Below are 14,492 nucleotides of genomic sequence, written 5' to 3'. Positions count from 1 at the left end.
CTGTCACTGAAACCCATTCTGCATTTTCTGCCCCATCTAATGAAGTTGTAAAGCCTAAATAAAGTCACACTAAAACTAAAACGGCTTCCCAGTTGTAGGCTCCTACACATGAGTTTTCACTTTGACTGCAATCACCACTCCAGGTACAAATTGCAGTCAAATTGTACAAGCTCTGGGAAGTGTTTCCTACCAATCGCCAATTGGAAATGCTGGCATGAGTACAACTGGACATTGTGCAAGAATTTAATTTGTTCTAAATTGCTTGAAATGTATTCCTTAGCATGTTTTTAAAGTGGTAACCTGCAGTTTTATTAATAATGAAATGTAGATTTATTACAAAAATAAGCATTTAATCAGTTTCTAGTTCACCGCCTGTGGGTAACCCAGGTTTAATGTAAATGATTTTCAAAAGCAACGGGCTGAACCATTTGCTACGAACATTGGTGCACAGCAATCAATTTTAAGTAATTTTTAACGTAAAAGCTTCTAAAATGTATCGATTAGCATCCTTGCATCATTTTTTAAAAACTTAATTTTGAAAGGTTCCTTGGAGAACCACTATCGAGTACAGTTAGTGAAAATTCAAATTAGTGATTATTTCAGTTTGGCAGCATGACTAATTCGCTGAACAAGTCAAATTCCAGTGCACTCTCTAAACTAGCACAAAAGATTGTGGAACACAAGTTGCATTGAATGTAATTTGTTACGTAACCTTTTTATCTTTGATGGAATATGGCGTCACTGAACTAGGGCATTATATATGACACATCCCTAATTGCCCTTGAAAAGGTGGTGATGAGCTCTCTGCTTGAACCATTAAGTGAATGTAGTGTAGGTCATTGTGAGTCAACCCACACAGCATATGGACTGCAGCTTTTCAAGAAGACAGCTCACCACCACCTTCTCAAGGGCAATTAGGGATGGGCAATAAATGCTGGCCAGCCAATGATGTCCGTGTCCCACAGATGAATAAAAAAAAGTACATCCGTGGTCCTGTTAGGAAAGGAGTTCCAGGATTTTGACCCAGCAACAGTGTAGGAACTATGATATAATTCCAGGTCAGGACAGTGAGTGACTTGGAAGGGAACTTACAGGTGGTGATGTTCCCACACTTTTAGATTTGGAAGGTGCTGTCTCAGGAGCCTTGGTGAGTTCCAGGAATGCATCCTGAAGATGGTAACACACTGTTGTCACTGTGTGTTGGTGGTGGAGGGAATGAAGGTTCAAGATGTTGGATGGGATGCTTTGCCCTGAGCGGTGTTGAGTGTTATTGGAGCTTCACTCATCCAGGCAAATAGAGACAGTATTTAATCACACTCCTGACTTGTGCCTTGTAGATAGTGAACAGTCTTTGGGAAGTCACAAGGTTAATCATTTTATGCAGAATTCCCAGTCTCTGACCTGCTCTTCTAACCACAGCATATGTGGCTGGTCATCTAGCCTAAGGGTTTGGCACAAACAGAATTAACATGGCACTGAGCGCAGTGCCACAGTGATGTAAGAAGGCACATGACCCAGACCCAGTGTCACTGTGGTGTTGAACAGAGTAGCAGATGCCTGGAAACATCCTGAAAGTTCCCCTCCAAGTCACTCGCCATCTTGACTTGGAAATATATCGCTGTTCCTTCACTGTTGCTGAGTCTAAATCCCAAACCTCCCTCCCGAATAGGGTGTGTGTGTGTGTGTGTGTGTGTGTGTGTGTGTGTGTGTGTGTGTGTGTGTGTGTGTGTGTGTGTGTGTGTGTGTGTGTGTGTGTGTGTGCGCCCACACCACCTGGACTGTAGTGGTTCAAGAAGGCAGCTTAGTACACCTTCCTGAGGGCAACTAGACATGGGTAATGAATCCTCACTCAGCTAGTGACGTCCACATCCCATAAAAAAAGTAGTACGATCTAAACATGAAGATAGTTCCTTGTCAGTGCTCTTTACTTTATATATTCATTTAGTTGCAAGTAGTTAATGAAGACTTAAGATTCCTTGAGCAGACATGTTCTGTAAACAACACCATCCCAACATGGTGCCAGTTCGGGAATCAAGTAACATTTAAGTGAAAAAAATATTCCCTGATTTCACTCCCGACTAGCTCTGGATTTCCCACCAGGAAATAGTTTCCACATATGCTTTGTATCAATTTATCATTTTAATCCTCACTTGGTCTTCTGAACTCAAGGGAATACAAACGAAGGTTATGCAATTATTCTCATAAGTTAACTTTGTGAGCCTGCTATCAGTCTGGTGAATCTGGACTATATGCCTCCAAGGCCAATATATTTTCAAAGTCTGGTGCACAAACCTGAACACACTGTTTTAGATGGGATCTGAATCATCTAAGAAGTCTCACAACACCAGACTTCTTTCTGTGTTTACCCCTGTCCAACTCCGGCATCTCTACATCTGAATCATCTAACCATGGCTGTGTGTAACTGAGGCATCACTCCTCACTCTTTTACTCTAACACCCTTGAGATGAAGGCCAACATTACAGCACATTTTTAGTTACTTTTTGGCAATTCCTCACCTAATGTCCTACTTATGTTCTTTAAAAATACAACTTTAAGCAAAACAAATCAGATTTTCCCAGACGAATTAACATATAAACTGGAATCTACCCTGATCCCGAGTGCCTTTCCCACTGATCCCCAACAATCCTCCCCCCGATCCTCCACGAGATCCCCACCCCCCCCACAACCTGTGAGTCTCTCCCTGATCTCCTATGTGTCTCCCCCCCCCCATCCTCTGTGAGTGTCTCCCCATTTCCCAGAAACCCTCTCCCTGATCTCAGTTACCTGGATGTGGAAACAATGGTTCATTTGGACATTTGGAACGAGGCAGTGAATAGGCAGCTAGCAGCATAGCATGTTGGGTGGGAGTAGGGCAGAGAGCAGAGGGGTGATGTGGTTGCTGACGGGGGGGCGGTTTGCAATAGCAAACCTTACGACTTTGAAAGGGTGTATCCTTTCTTTTATATTGGATAGGGATTTAGACTTACACTAAACCACAAAGTAATGAAATTCTTGCCAAGGAATAACCTTAATGGCAAAAAGGACAATCATTAATTTAGAATGCAAATTATGAAGTGTCTGTGTGGGTTTCTTCCAAGTACTCCATTCATCTCCCACATTCTGAAAGACGTGCTGGTTAGGTGCATTGGCCTTGCTAAATTATCCCTCAGTGTATCCAAACATGCGCCTGAGTGTGGCCACTAGGGGATTTTCACAGTAACTTCATTGCCATGTTAATGTAAGCCTTTTGTGACACTTATAAATGAACTTTAAAAAAAAACTTTAAAATTTATTGGACAACAAATATTAATACTTGATATTCTATTGGTCAAGACACAATATACAAGTCCAACACACGTCAGTCTTCCTTCCCTGAATCTTGAGACTTCTAGGGTCTTGCTTCTCAATTCCTTAAACCTGGTCTCTTGACTCGCAGTATTCTTCAAAATTACAACTTAGTAAATATAATTCTGACATAACGACAAACTCCTTTGCAGCTTTAAGACTTCTACTCTAGTTTCCCAGTCTGTAGCTTTCAGTCCATCTTAATTGCAGAAGCTGCACATTTCACAGCTTCTTGCTGACAGTTTCACTCTCATTCTCTCAAGCTACACATGTTACAGCTACTGCTGACTGTCTCTTTCTCTCTCAAGCTGAAAGCAGCTTTCTGACAAAGATTATTCACTTTCACTTAAGGCCATTATCTTTAGCCCTAATACTGCCTTCTAATGCTAAACTCTATACTGGATTCTGATACTGATCTCTTCACTGGATTATGGCAATTCCCAACCCTCTTACAGCTGCTTTATTCACAAATACAAAGCTTAATATTGGATTCTTACAGCAATTCTCAAGATGTGTCAATTACATTAGTTACTTCTGGGTTCTTACTTCAAACTCCAACCTATCACAATTACCTGTTGACTAACAATGTCTTATGCAGATACCAACTTCCTAGCAAGTGTTTTACTACTAACTCCTCACTTTCTCACCCACAAATGCCCCTGACAAGTTTCCTGAGACAAATACTGTCCCCTGACAAAGACCCTAATGTTGCTTCCCTATTTTTATACCCTTCTTGCAAACAGCTTTTGCAACATTCACCCAAAGCCTGTGCACTAATGTAACCAATAACTTGTAACCAAATCATTGCAATTTTTCACCAATGGGGAGGGTGATTCTGGCTTCCCTACAATAAACTAACCTTAACTTGTACCTTTTTGACCAGAGCCCCTGGTATGTTGAACCATCAGGCCATTTTACCAGCCAATCAGCATTGCAGACCTAGCTTCTAATGCTAGATTCACTTAAGCGCAAATGTGTCTTAGCTGTAACTCCACATATTGTTTCTTAAAGTCACAGTAAAGAATTCTAGCACTTTTGGCAAGAGATGCCACCTTAAAGACTTAACAACATTCCAAGAATACATACAAATTAAGGCTTTTCATCAGTAAACTGAGGTACAAGCACAATTTGATCAGTTGAGCCTTACTAATTACACAAATGTGTCAATGAGGTGAAGTTTAACAATTATAATGAACAAGATGTTGAACAGATCAACATTAAGCAGGTAGATCACTGTACCTGAGCAATAGCTTTAGTGATTGTTGTAACACATACTTGAGGCCCTTGCTCTTCCATAGCTACTCGACTCCTGTTTTTTCATAAAATGGAAAGGTTTGTGACTCTCGGTCCTCGCGTTGCCCTCATTCAATTCACTCAAGTGCAATCAGATAAAGCAGCTGAGAAATGAGAGAATGAGTAAGTGGTCAGAGCTGTGATATCAGATTAAATGTAAAACAGCTAAGGGTAAAATGATATAAATAGGGAGGAAAGTGGATAATGCACATACTCCCTGAATGTGTTGAAGAAGCTGAAGTTAAAACTGAATGAGACCAAGAAAATTTCACTGGCTGTATGCCATGTCGGTAGCAAGTCAGGGCAGCAGTCAACAAAGTTAATGGGTGCTGAACTACATCGGCAAATCAATAGAATATAAGTCGCAAAAAGTAACAATCAAATGATGTAGTGCTCTGACCTTGAATACTGCCTCCAGTTGTAATCACTAACAAACAAGATCAGCATTCACATTCTGGAAGCAGTGCAGAGAAGAGCTATGAACCTGATTTTCTATGTCAAGGGGTTGAGTTATGAGGAAAAAGTGGACTGGCATAGGCTTTTAAACTGGAAAATTTTCATTTGAGGGATGATATTGTGAAGATATATGAGAGTGTAATAGCTGTAGAGAAGGTTAATCCAGGATAGTGCTCTGAATGGAAATTCCAAGAGTAAAACTCAGCGAACACAGGTTCAAACCAGGTCATTTTAGGATGATATTGGTAAATCCTTCCTCTTGGAAAGAACAATTCATTATGCAGAATAAACCTCCAGGAAGAATGCTGGAGAAAAGCATCCTGCAATTATTTAAGAAAAAGTTGGGCGCTATAATGGGACTGTGAATGGGTGGATATTGGAATTTCCTTGGTTTGAACAGTTAAGATGGGATGAATTATTTACCTTGGGCTTATCCTGTGAACTTGTGTCATCAATTACTGAGCTTGACAACTCTCTCATCACAATGAATTGCATATTGCTCCTAATTTTTCCCAGATTCGAAATCTAGTATCCTGTTCAACAAAGTTGAAATTGGAATTACTCTCACAAAGGGGAAAGGAGGCCCAAGGAAACCCTCACTAAGAAGTTGGTGGGAGCTTGCCCATGCTCCTGACAACTGCCTAACAGTGTGTTAATGGTACATTGATAATATTGTTAGGCTATACATTGTTTAATGTGCTTTGAGCACGTACAAATAGGGGACAGCTGGATCATTGTGTGTGCCCCCTTTTTCAGTAGGAAACCCAATTGTATGGCCTGTATCAGTAACCCCAACAGCATCAGCAAGAGTCGTGGTGACTATTGGGACTACAAGCAGCCCTACCATGCCAAGGATATTGAGTAGGGTCTTGCTGGAGTCTACCAAACTAACCTAAATAAAAGAGGGTGCAGATTCAAGATGGAGGGGGGCAGATTCAAGGTGAGAAGGGTTAAAAGGGATGGGGAGAGGATGGCCTTGAAAAGGCTTCTCCCCATCGCTGCCTAAAAGCAGACGGTACTCCTTGGTTTCCTGCCTAGAGTGAGCCTCCCCCTGCTGCAGGTAAAATAAAGGCAGAGGTGGGATGAAGCCCTTAAATGTCCAGTAACTGACCGCTTAAGGGTTTTAATAGGCTAAAGGGCATACAGCACACCCAACAAATCCCCCACTTCTGCCAATCACTCCTTATGCCAGTCCCCCCACCCCCAACTCCTGCACATCGTCACTACCTGTGCTGGTGAGGAATCAGCTGTGAGGTCTCAGTATTTATGTGAGATTTGTCCTTGTCATTTACTCAGCCCCCTCAAATCCTGCTGTCCTCTCACTTTGATTTCATTCGTAAGTTCCAGAAAGCCTGGGAACCCATGCACACATAAGGCCACGATTTTCTGCCCATATTCGCCCCGAATGCAAATAGCGACATGGGTGCAAAATATCAGGAGAATCTCACAGGCAAGTTCTCATTTTCCAATTCTCTTCCTTGCCCCTTGCTGGTGACATAACGAGCTTCCTGCCCAGGAAGATCATAGAATCCCTACACTGCAGAAGGAGGCCATTCGGCCAATCGACAACAATCCTACCCAGGTCCTATCCATGTAACCCCATGTATTTGCGCAAGCTAGTCCCCCTGACATTAAGGGGCAATTTAGCATGGCTAATCCACCTAAACCACATGTCTTTGGATTATGGGAGGGCACCAAAGCACTCAGAGGAAACCCTCGCAGGCACAGGAAGAATGAACAAACTCCACACAGATGGTCACCCGAGGCCGGAATTGAACCCGAGTCCCTGGAGCTGTGAGGCAGCTGTGCTAATCACCGTACCACCATGCCGTTCTTTTTAAAGGACACCCCAATCTTAGAATTCCTGGCTGCTAGCTTTTCCCCACCCCACCAGTGTGATGGTGTGGGCCACATCTCCAGGTATTTTCTGTAGAGAGTGCCAGATTTTCTGGGGAGAATGCAGGTGTGGAACTAGTTTTCCATTCCTCTGCCAGCGCTCTATGCAATGAATGGAAAATTCCACCCACAGTTAAAGTTCAGATCCTGAGTTAAAACTGCTCTCAATGAGCACTTTATGCCATATATTTGCCAAATTCCCTCTGCCATGGAATTATCCTGCATGTAACCAATTGTGCTGCAATTTAGTGTGGAAGTTAGCATGTTGCTGTCAACTTCCTACAATGTTGTCAATTTCAGCCCTTTTAATCAGGCTCTTACTCTCAAACTCGCTCACCTTCTCAGGTTCAAATGTTTCCAAAGATGTCTATTGTCCGAAGAAAACTAATACCTAAAAAAAAAGCAAAATAGATTTATGGAAGTATTTTGCAAGAAGGGGCTGCCTTTGGACTTTCTTTTCCCTTTAAGTTCAAAAGCTACTTAAATGTAATTATTACTATTAAAAGTGAAACTGCTCAAGATGTCTTTCATTACTAAAGTAGTTTAATAACCCATTCAACTCATCTTTTAATCTCATTCATGTAATATGTTCTTTCCATTGTAAAGCTTGACTTTTTACAATGTCATGTATTTAGTTTTTATTAATAACTATTTTCTTCTGCAGCAATTAGAAATATTAACAAAGAAAACTTCACAAATTCTAAACGTTCTTCTTTTGGATAGTCCTGTTAGCATACCATTCAGATAGAACGTACTCATAACCTGCACATTGCTATTCTAGTTAGTGTTTGAAGAATATTTCATAGAATCCCGATAGTACAGAAGGAGGCCATGTCTGCACTGACAACAATCCCACCCAGGCTCTATCCCTGTAAACCCACATATTTCCTCTGCTAATCCATCTAACCTACACATCCCAGGATACTAAGGGGTAATTTAGCGTGGACAATCAATCTAACCCGCACATCTTTGGATTGTAGGAGGAAACTGGAGCACCCAGAGGAAACCCATGCAGACACAGGGGGAATGTGCAAACTTCACACAGACAGTGACCCAAGCAGGAATCAAGCCCAGGTCCGTGGAGCTGTGAGGCAGTGGCGCTAACCACTGTGCAGCCAACGTTTTTCTTTGTTATCCAAGAGAAATAACCCCTTAAGAAATGACTGAGGTTTTTTTGGGGGGGGGGGGAAAGCCCTAACGTTTTCTGACACTTTTTCTACTACATAAGCATAGCAAGTTTGTGTCAATCCATGTGTAGGGAGGCAAAGTGTTTAGCACTGCTGCCTCATAGCGCCAGGGACCCAGGTTCAATTCCCGTCTTGGGTCATTGTCTGTGCAGAGTCTGCATGTTCCCCCTTTTGTCTGCATGGGTTTCCTCCGGATGCTCCGGTTTCCACCCACAGCCTGAAAGAGGCGCTGGTTAATACATTGGCCATGCAAAATATTCCCTCAGTGCATCCGAGCAGGCACTGGAGTGTGGCGACTACGGGATTTTTACAGTAACTTCATTGCAGTGTTGATATAAACCTACTTCTGACATTAATAAATAAATCAATAAACTTCAATGCTAAGTATCTCAGTGAGGTACTAGTATAGCACAGCTTCTGAAGAAGTAAGGCAACTGAGATAACATTTTAGCAATTAACTTACAGGTGTGCTAATTAGGAATTACTGCCTAATTTACTGTTTATTAGGGCTGGCCGGAATGATTTTAAACAATGAAGTAAATGGTTGCAATAAAAGGGAGCTCAAAGACAAGGGAGATGTCAAAAACGTTGTTTATGTAGCCAACATTGCATTCCTGAAATATTCTTCTGAAATAAGATTTAATAAATTTAATGTACTACCAAGCACAATAGATGTTCATACAGTATTACAGTTCCATTTTTTGAGATAAGGTATTTCTGCTTTGTTACTAGGTTAATTCATAACAGATGTGTATTGAAGGACAACTCTCAGAAGACAGGGTCACTGACTTGTCTACCAATTTAGTTATTAGATCATTAATTATAATGAAAACATTTTACTTGGGATCTGTGGGGTAGATTTATATGGTCCCTGCCTGCATATAAATCAGCATCTGGATGGAGTGCAGAGAGAATCATGCGTCACTCAGTTTAAAGTCTTTTCAAGTTTATTTATTAGTGTCACAAGTAGGTTTACATTAACACTGCAATGAAGTTACTGCAAAAATCCCCCAGTCACCACACTCCAGCGCCTGTTCGGGTACACAGAGGGAGAATTTAGCATGGCCGATGCACCTAACCAGTACGTCTTTCGGATTGTTAGAGGAAACCAGAGCACCTGGAGGAAACCCACGCAGACACAGGGAGAATGTGCAAACTCCACACAGACAATGACCCAAGCTGGGAATCAAACCGGGGTCCCTGGTGCTGTGAGGCAGCAGTGCTAACCACTGTGCCGTCGTAAATAAACTTTAACTTTACTTTCCCTCTTTATTCTCTGACCTGGCAATACTTTATGCTGGGGGGGGGGGGGGGGGGGGGGGGGGTGTGGTCTTCGGAGATGAAGACGTAGCCCAGCATGTAATATTTGAAAATGAACAAACATAACAGACATCAACTTGCAGTAAAGATCATGGATAAATATTCTGTCCTAGTACCTTCCACCTCCATGTGAATTCCATGACCATTCCCATGCCCACCCTAACTCTGCCCCAACCCATTTTCTGAGCCACCTGATGAGACCTTCACCCACCAGGCTCTACCACATCTCATCACCACCACCACCACCACCCCCCACCACTGACTATGACTGTTTTGTTCAATCACCTAAGTTCTCCCACAAGCACCACATCATCAACATCACTGAGCCCACTCTCGAAGGCATTCCTTCCCCCCCCCCAACCAGTTTCCCCCGCTGCTCCCCACCAACCCCCATGCTCCTTCTGTAGGCATTCATGATCTTCTTACCTTTTACCTTCCCATGACATTTCATCTCCACTTACCCAGACACTCTCTCCACCTTTCCCCTGTAAGCTTGCCTGCCCTTTCTTTCCTTGCCTGCCCTGTCTTTCCTCTCTTCCGGCTTCTAGCCTTCACCTGCCTGTCTTGCTACCCTTTGTGCAATGCTTACTAATGGCATTCAATATGGGTGAAGTTAGGTGAGGTAGCCAGGAAGGAGAAAGCAATACCAACTGCCTCAGAGCCATGGAGGAAGTGAAAGCTTGACACAACACTTATATCTAATCATAAAATTGAATATTCTAAATTCTTGTTGGTGAGGAATGGTGGTACAGTGGTTAGCACTGCTGCCTCATAGTGCCAGGGAACCTGGGTTCAATCCCTAGCTTGGATCACTGTCTTTGCAGGGCCTGCACGTTCTCCCCATTTCTGCTTGGGTTTCCTCCGGGTGCTCCGGTTTCCTCCCACAACCCAAAAGACGTGCTGGGTAAGTGCATTGGCCGTGCTACATTCTCCCTTCAGTGTAGCGGAACAGATGCCGGAGTGTGACGATTCAGGGATTTTCACAGTAACTTTATTGCAGTGTTAATGTAATCCTACTTGTGACAATAATAAATAAACTAAACCTAATTCAAGCCAGAGTGTATTAAAGCGAAGTAGACTCTTAATGAGCATGCTAATGAATGCAAATGAGGTTCCTGACATTGCCCCATGGAAAACTTGACTTGCTTTTAACCCCCTCAATGAAAAAATTCCGACACTTGATCCTGAAGCAGATTTTTTGGCTCCTGCCAAAATAGTTGTCCCCGCCCAACCCGATTCCAGCTGCAGGCAGGAGCAGAGAATTCCACGCTTGGTTTTTTTTATCATTGTGGAGGAATTTGATATTCCACAAAAATGAATGTTGCTTTTCAGGGACAGTGAGGGTGCATAACAGTAATTATAGTGTGAGTATACTGTTAAAAACTCAGGCAGGATTTTCCCATCCCGCTCAGTGAACGGAGATTTCGCTGGCCGCCAAATTCTCTGACCTCGCTGCAGCAGGAGTGTGGCGTGAACAGCTGGTAAGATTGTACCCTCAGTTACTCCTTGTTCAAAAAGGTGTAACTTTTGAGGACTTTCACAAGTCACTGACAGCTTAAAATTAGAAATGTTTCTCAATGCACTAATTACCTAGGGATTGCACAAGGAGTTGGGGGGGGGGGGGGTGCGGCGTGTGGAAACCTCAACTGCACACCTCTAAAGGAATGTTATTCTATGCATATGTGGATTCCCAAAGTTTCCATTGGTTTGAGTGAGTAATGTCACAGGTTTACCATCATCACCATTGTAAAAACCAGGCTATTGTATCTACACTGCTTTTGTCCAAGGTTTACCTCAGTGATGTCATTTGTTGAGTCTGGAAAAGCTCTTTGGCTTCTCTGGAGCCATGCTTCCAGTCTCGCCATGCTTTCCGGGTGTTAGTTGATTTTGTTTTGTAGGTCAGCTGGGAGCACCAAAAACGTAGCACTATGGTTGTGGACACTGGCAGTGCTGTGACCATGGCTGCAGGATTCTTTGAGGCAGTTTTTAAAGTTTACTTATTGGTGTCACAAGTAGGCTTACAGTAACAGTGCAATGAAGTTACTGTAAAAATCCACTAGTCGCCACATTCCGGCACCTGTTTGGATACTCTGAGGGAGAATTTAGCATGGCCAACTCACCTAATCAGCACATCTTTCGGACTGTGGGAAGAAACCCATGCAAACACAGGGAGAATGTGCAAACTTCACACAGACAGTGATTCAAGCCGGGAATCAAACTGGGATCACTAGCGCTGTGAGGCAGCAGTTCTAACAACTGTGCAACTATGCTACCCCACAGAACTGCACAGTCCTGTAATGGGCATCACACTGCAGCTCAATTTGGAGAGACTGCTCCTCACTGATGGCCAGGCAGCAGTGCTGGATTTGTAATTACGTTAGATGGTGAATGTGCCCAGTTGCTAGCTAAGGTCACTGGCATTGAAAGAAGCACCCAGAACTCTAAAGATTGTGCCTGGAAGAGGACATTAACACTATTGCTTCAAGGGATAATTAAGAACTTTGACGGCATTTAACATCCATTTGAAATGGGAGAGGTTAGTATGCTGCACTTTCTGTCTGTGAGAACAGGAAATTGTGTGCCTGCCCTTAAGTGGTATATGTTAGCAGATTTGCACTGGTATCCTGTATGAGAATATACACTACCACCAGGGAGGCACAACAGGAATTTCCAGGCTATTTTCTATTCAAACCTGGCCTCTATATTTTATAATATCCAGATTTGATTTGAACCATAAAATGTGCAGTGACATTCGATTCAAAGCTAAAGCTGACTTAACCATTTGTTAGTTAAGTCATTTTTGATATCATTGTACAACTTAGTATTGCAAGTTTTTTTAACTATTTAACATTTTACAATACAGTTAAATAGTCCCCCATTGTGAATTTTATTTCCTTTCTTTAATAAAGTAAGTAAAAGTTGTAAAGTGTAATTATTACTACCTTCCATGACCATATCCACAGGACTTGGATAAATGTGAGTAACCAGAATAGGTTATGTTTTGAAATTTGGGCTGCTATAAAAATGTCTTCCATGAGCATCATGTATGTTTTGTATATTATTATAAATCCTTATAACAAAGATTTGTACCATACAGACTAGGGGAAAGAAATGTCACAAACAAATGGTGATATTTTAGCTGATCATTTTCTCCATCTCTTTTTCAGGATTCCCCGTAAGTACAGTGAATACCACCAAGCTAATTGAGTCCACTGAGTTAAGGAAACTTATTTCTTCTTTTTCTTTTCACTTGTACATTTAATCTCAGAGATTTGTATTTCACCTTTTAATGGTATATTTTGGTTAGAAAATTAGAAACTGCTGTTTAGTTTTGCACTCTGTAGATTATCACTGGACGATTGGTTGTGTCTATTTTGTGATAATGCGAATTGATTGCAAGTGTTGTTAAACAGGTAACACTGTGCCACGGCATGGTGGCACAGTGGTTAGCACTGCTGCCTCACAGTGCCAGAGACCTAGGTTCAATTTGAGCCTAGGGTCACTGTCGGTGTGGAGTCTGCATGTTCTCCCCAAGTCTGCGTGGATTTCCTCCAGTTTCCTTCCACACTCCAAAGATATGCAGATTAGGTTGATTGGCCATGCTAAATTGCCCTTCGGTGTCAGGGGGATTAGCAGGGTAAATATGTGGGGTTACGGGGATAGGGCCTGGATGGTATTGTGGTTGGTGCAGACTTGATGGGCCAAATGGCCTATGAACCAGCAGCCTGAGAGCCACATTGAGCCCTGGCAATCTGACTGTTAAAATCCAGGCAATTTATGCCTATTTCACTTACCTATTGCTTGAATTTTAAAACCTGGAGGTACTGAAAGGCTTTTTTTTAGCAAAGCGTCCTCACTGGTGGATACATTCTAAATCAGAACGTCACGATCCATTAACATCTGCAACGTGAGATATCTGCAAATGAACAGTATTATTGATTTAAGCTTCAGATATGTCACCCTAAGGCTCAGGGGCACACAATTATGCAGTCTCAATGACACAAGCTTGGGCAGCCCTGCCCCAAACAAGCCAAAGTGATCGAACCGTAAATCGTTCTTTCACTAAATGTTAGACAGCCAATTTCGGTGTGTTTTAACCAATGCTCAGTCACAGGGATGAGTAACACAGGGGTGAATTATATTTTTTTTCTGTTTCTTGTGCTCCTCATGTGGCAGCACTGACTAGCGGTTTGTGGGTTTTAACTTACATTGTCTTGCAGCTAGAGAGAATGATTATTTTTGAGATACAGAAAATATGGCACTGTGATAATATTTTGTTGTTTCATTATTCTCCATCCATAGGGGGCTCCAGGAAGAGATGGTTATCCGGTAAATGGCAATTAAGTTTACAATTGTTTTATATTTCCTCTGCATTTCCAATACAATTGAAGGTGTCACGGTATTAATTTTTCAGGTGGTGCCATTAATGTAATAGGAATAATATTTCTAATGAAGTGTAAACAACATGACGAAATATTTCCCCATAATCATCTAATTGAAGTATAAAGCTGTCATTTTCTACAAAAATATAATTTTTACCAGTGAACTAAAATCGATTCAGCATAACCATTGTCACCATTGTGACAGTGTTGATCTTACGTGACCACAAAAGTGCTTTGGATCAGAATATCCCAATAGAACATTTTAAAAGCGATTATGGCCAGAATTCTCCAATCTCATCCGTGGCTGGGGTTCTCCAGTCCTGCCGCGGCGAATGGAGACTTGGCTGAGCGCCGATTTTCTGTTCTCGCTGGCAGTGGTGACGGAGCGTGCATTATTGGATAATTCTGGCCTGCATTCACAGACATTGCAAAAAATGTACATTGAATATCCTCAATATTGTGGCAGATTTCCAATGTTTAGACAAAGATTTAGAAAGCAAAGTGAAAGGCTATAGGATTTCAAATTGTGATATTTTTGATTTCCTTATGCTGGTGATTTCTATCCCCCTTCCTCCTATTGTGCAAAGAATACAGAGGGCGGGATTTTCCACGT

General features: G+C 42.1%; 1 protein-coding gene across 1 annotated transcript in view; it reads left to right on the top strand.

Moving 5' to 3' along the window:
- LOC145351488 (uncharacterized) overlaps positions 1-14,492 on the top strand; it is a 166,773-nt gene that overhangs the window by 48,119 nt on the left and 104,162 nt on the right. Inside the window, exons 4-5 of the mRNA XM_080201085.1 lie at positions 12,665-12,672; positions 13,800-13,826. Coding sequence (XP_080057211.1) covers positions 12,665-12,672; positions 13,800-13,826 — 35 coding nt within the window. The remainder of the gene's footprint in view (positions 1-12,664; positions 12,673-13,799; positions 13,827-14,492) is intronic.

This window comes from Carcharhinus amblyrhynchos, chromosome 13 (genome assembly GCF_965287045.1).
Source record: "Carcharhinus amblyrhynchos chromosome 13, sCarAmb.v2.hapA, whole genome shotgun sequence".
NCBI lineage: Eukaryota > Metazoa > Chordata > Chondrichthyes > Carcharhiniformes > Carcharhinidae > Carcharhinus > Carcharhinus amblyrhynchos.
Note: the sequence above shows the minus strand (reverse complement) of the source record. Positions and strands in the feature narration are given on the sequence as shown.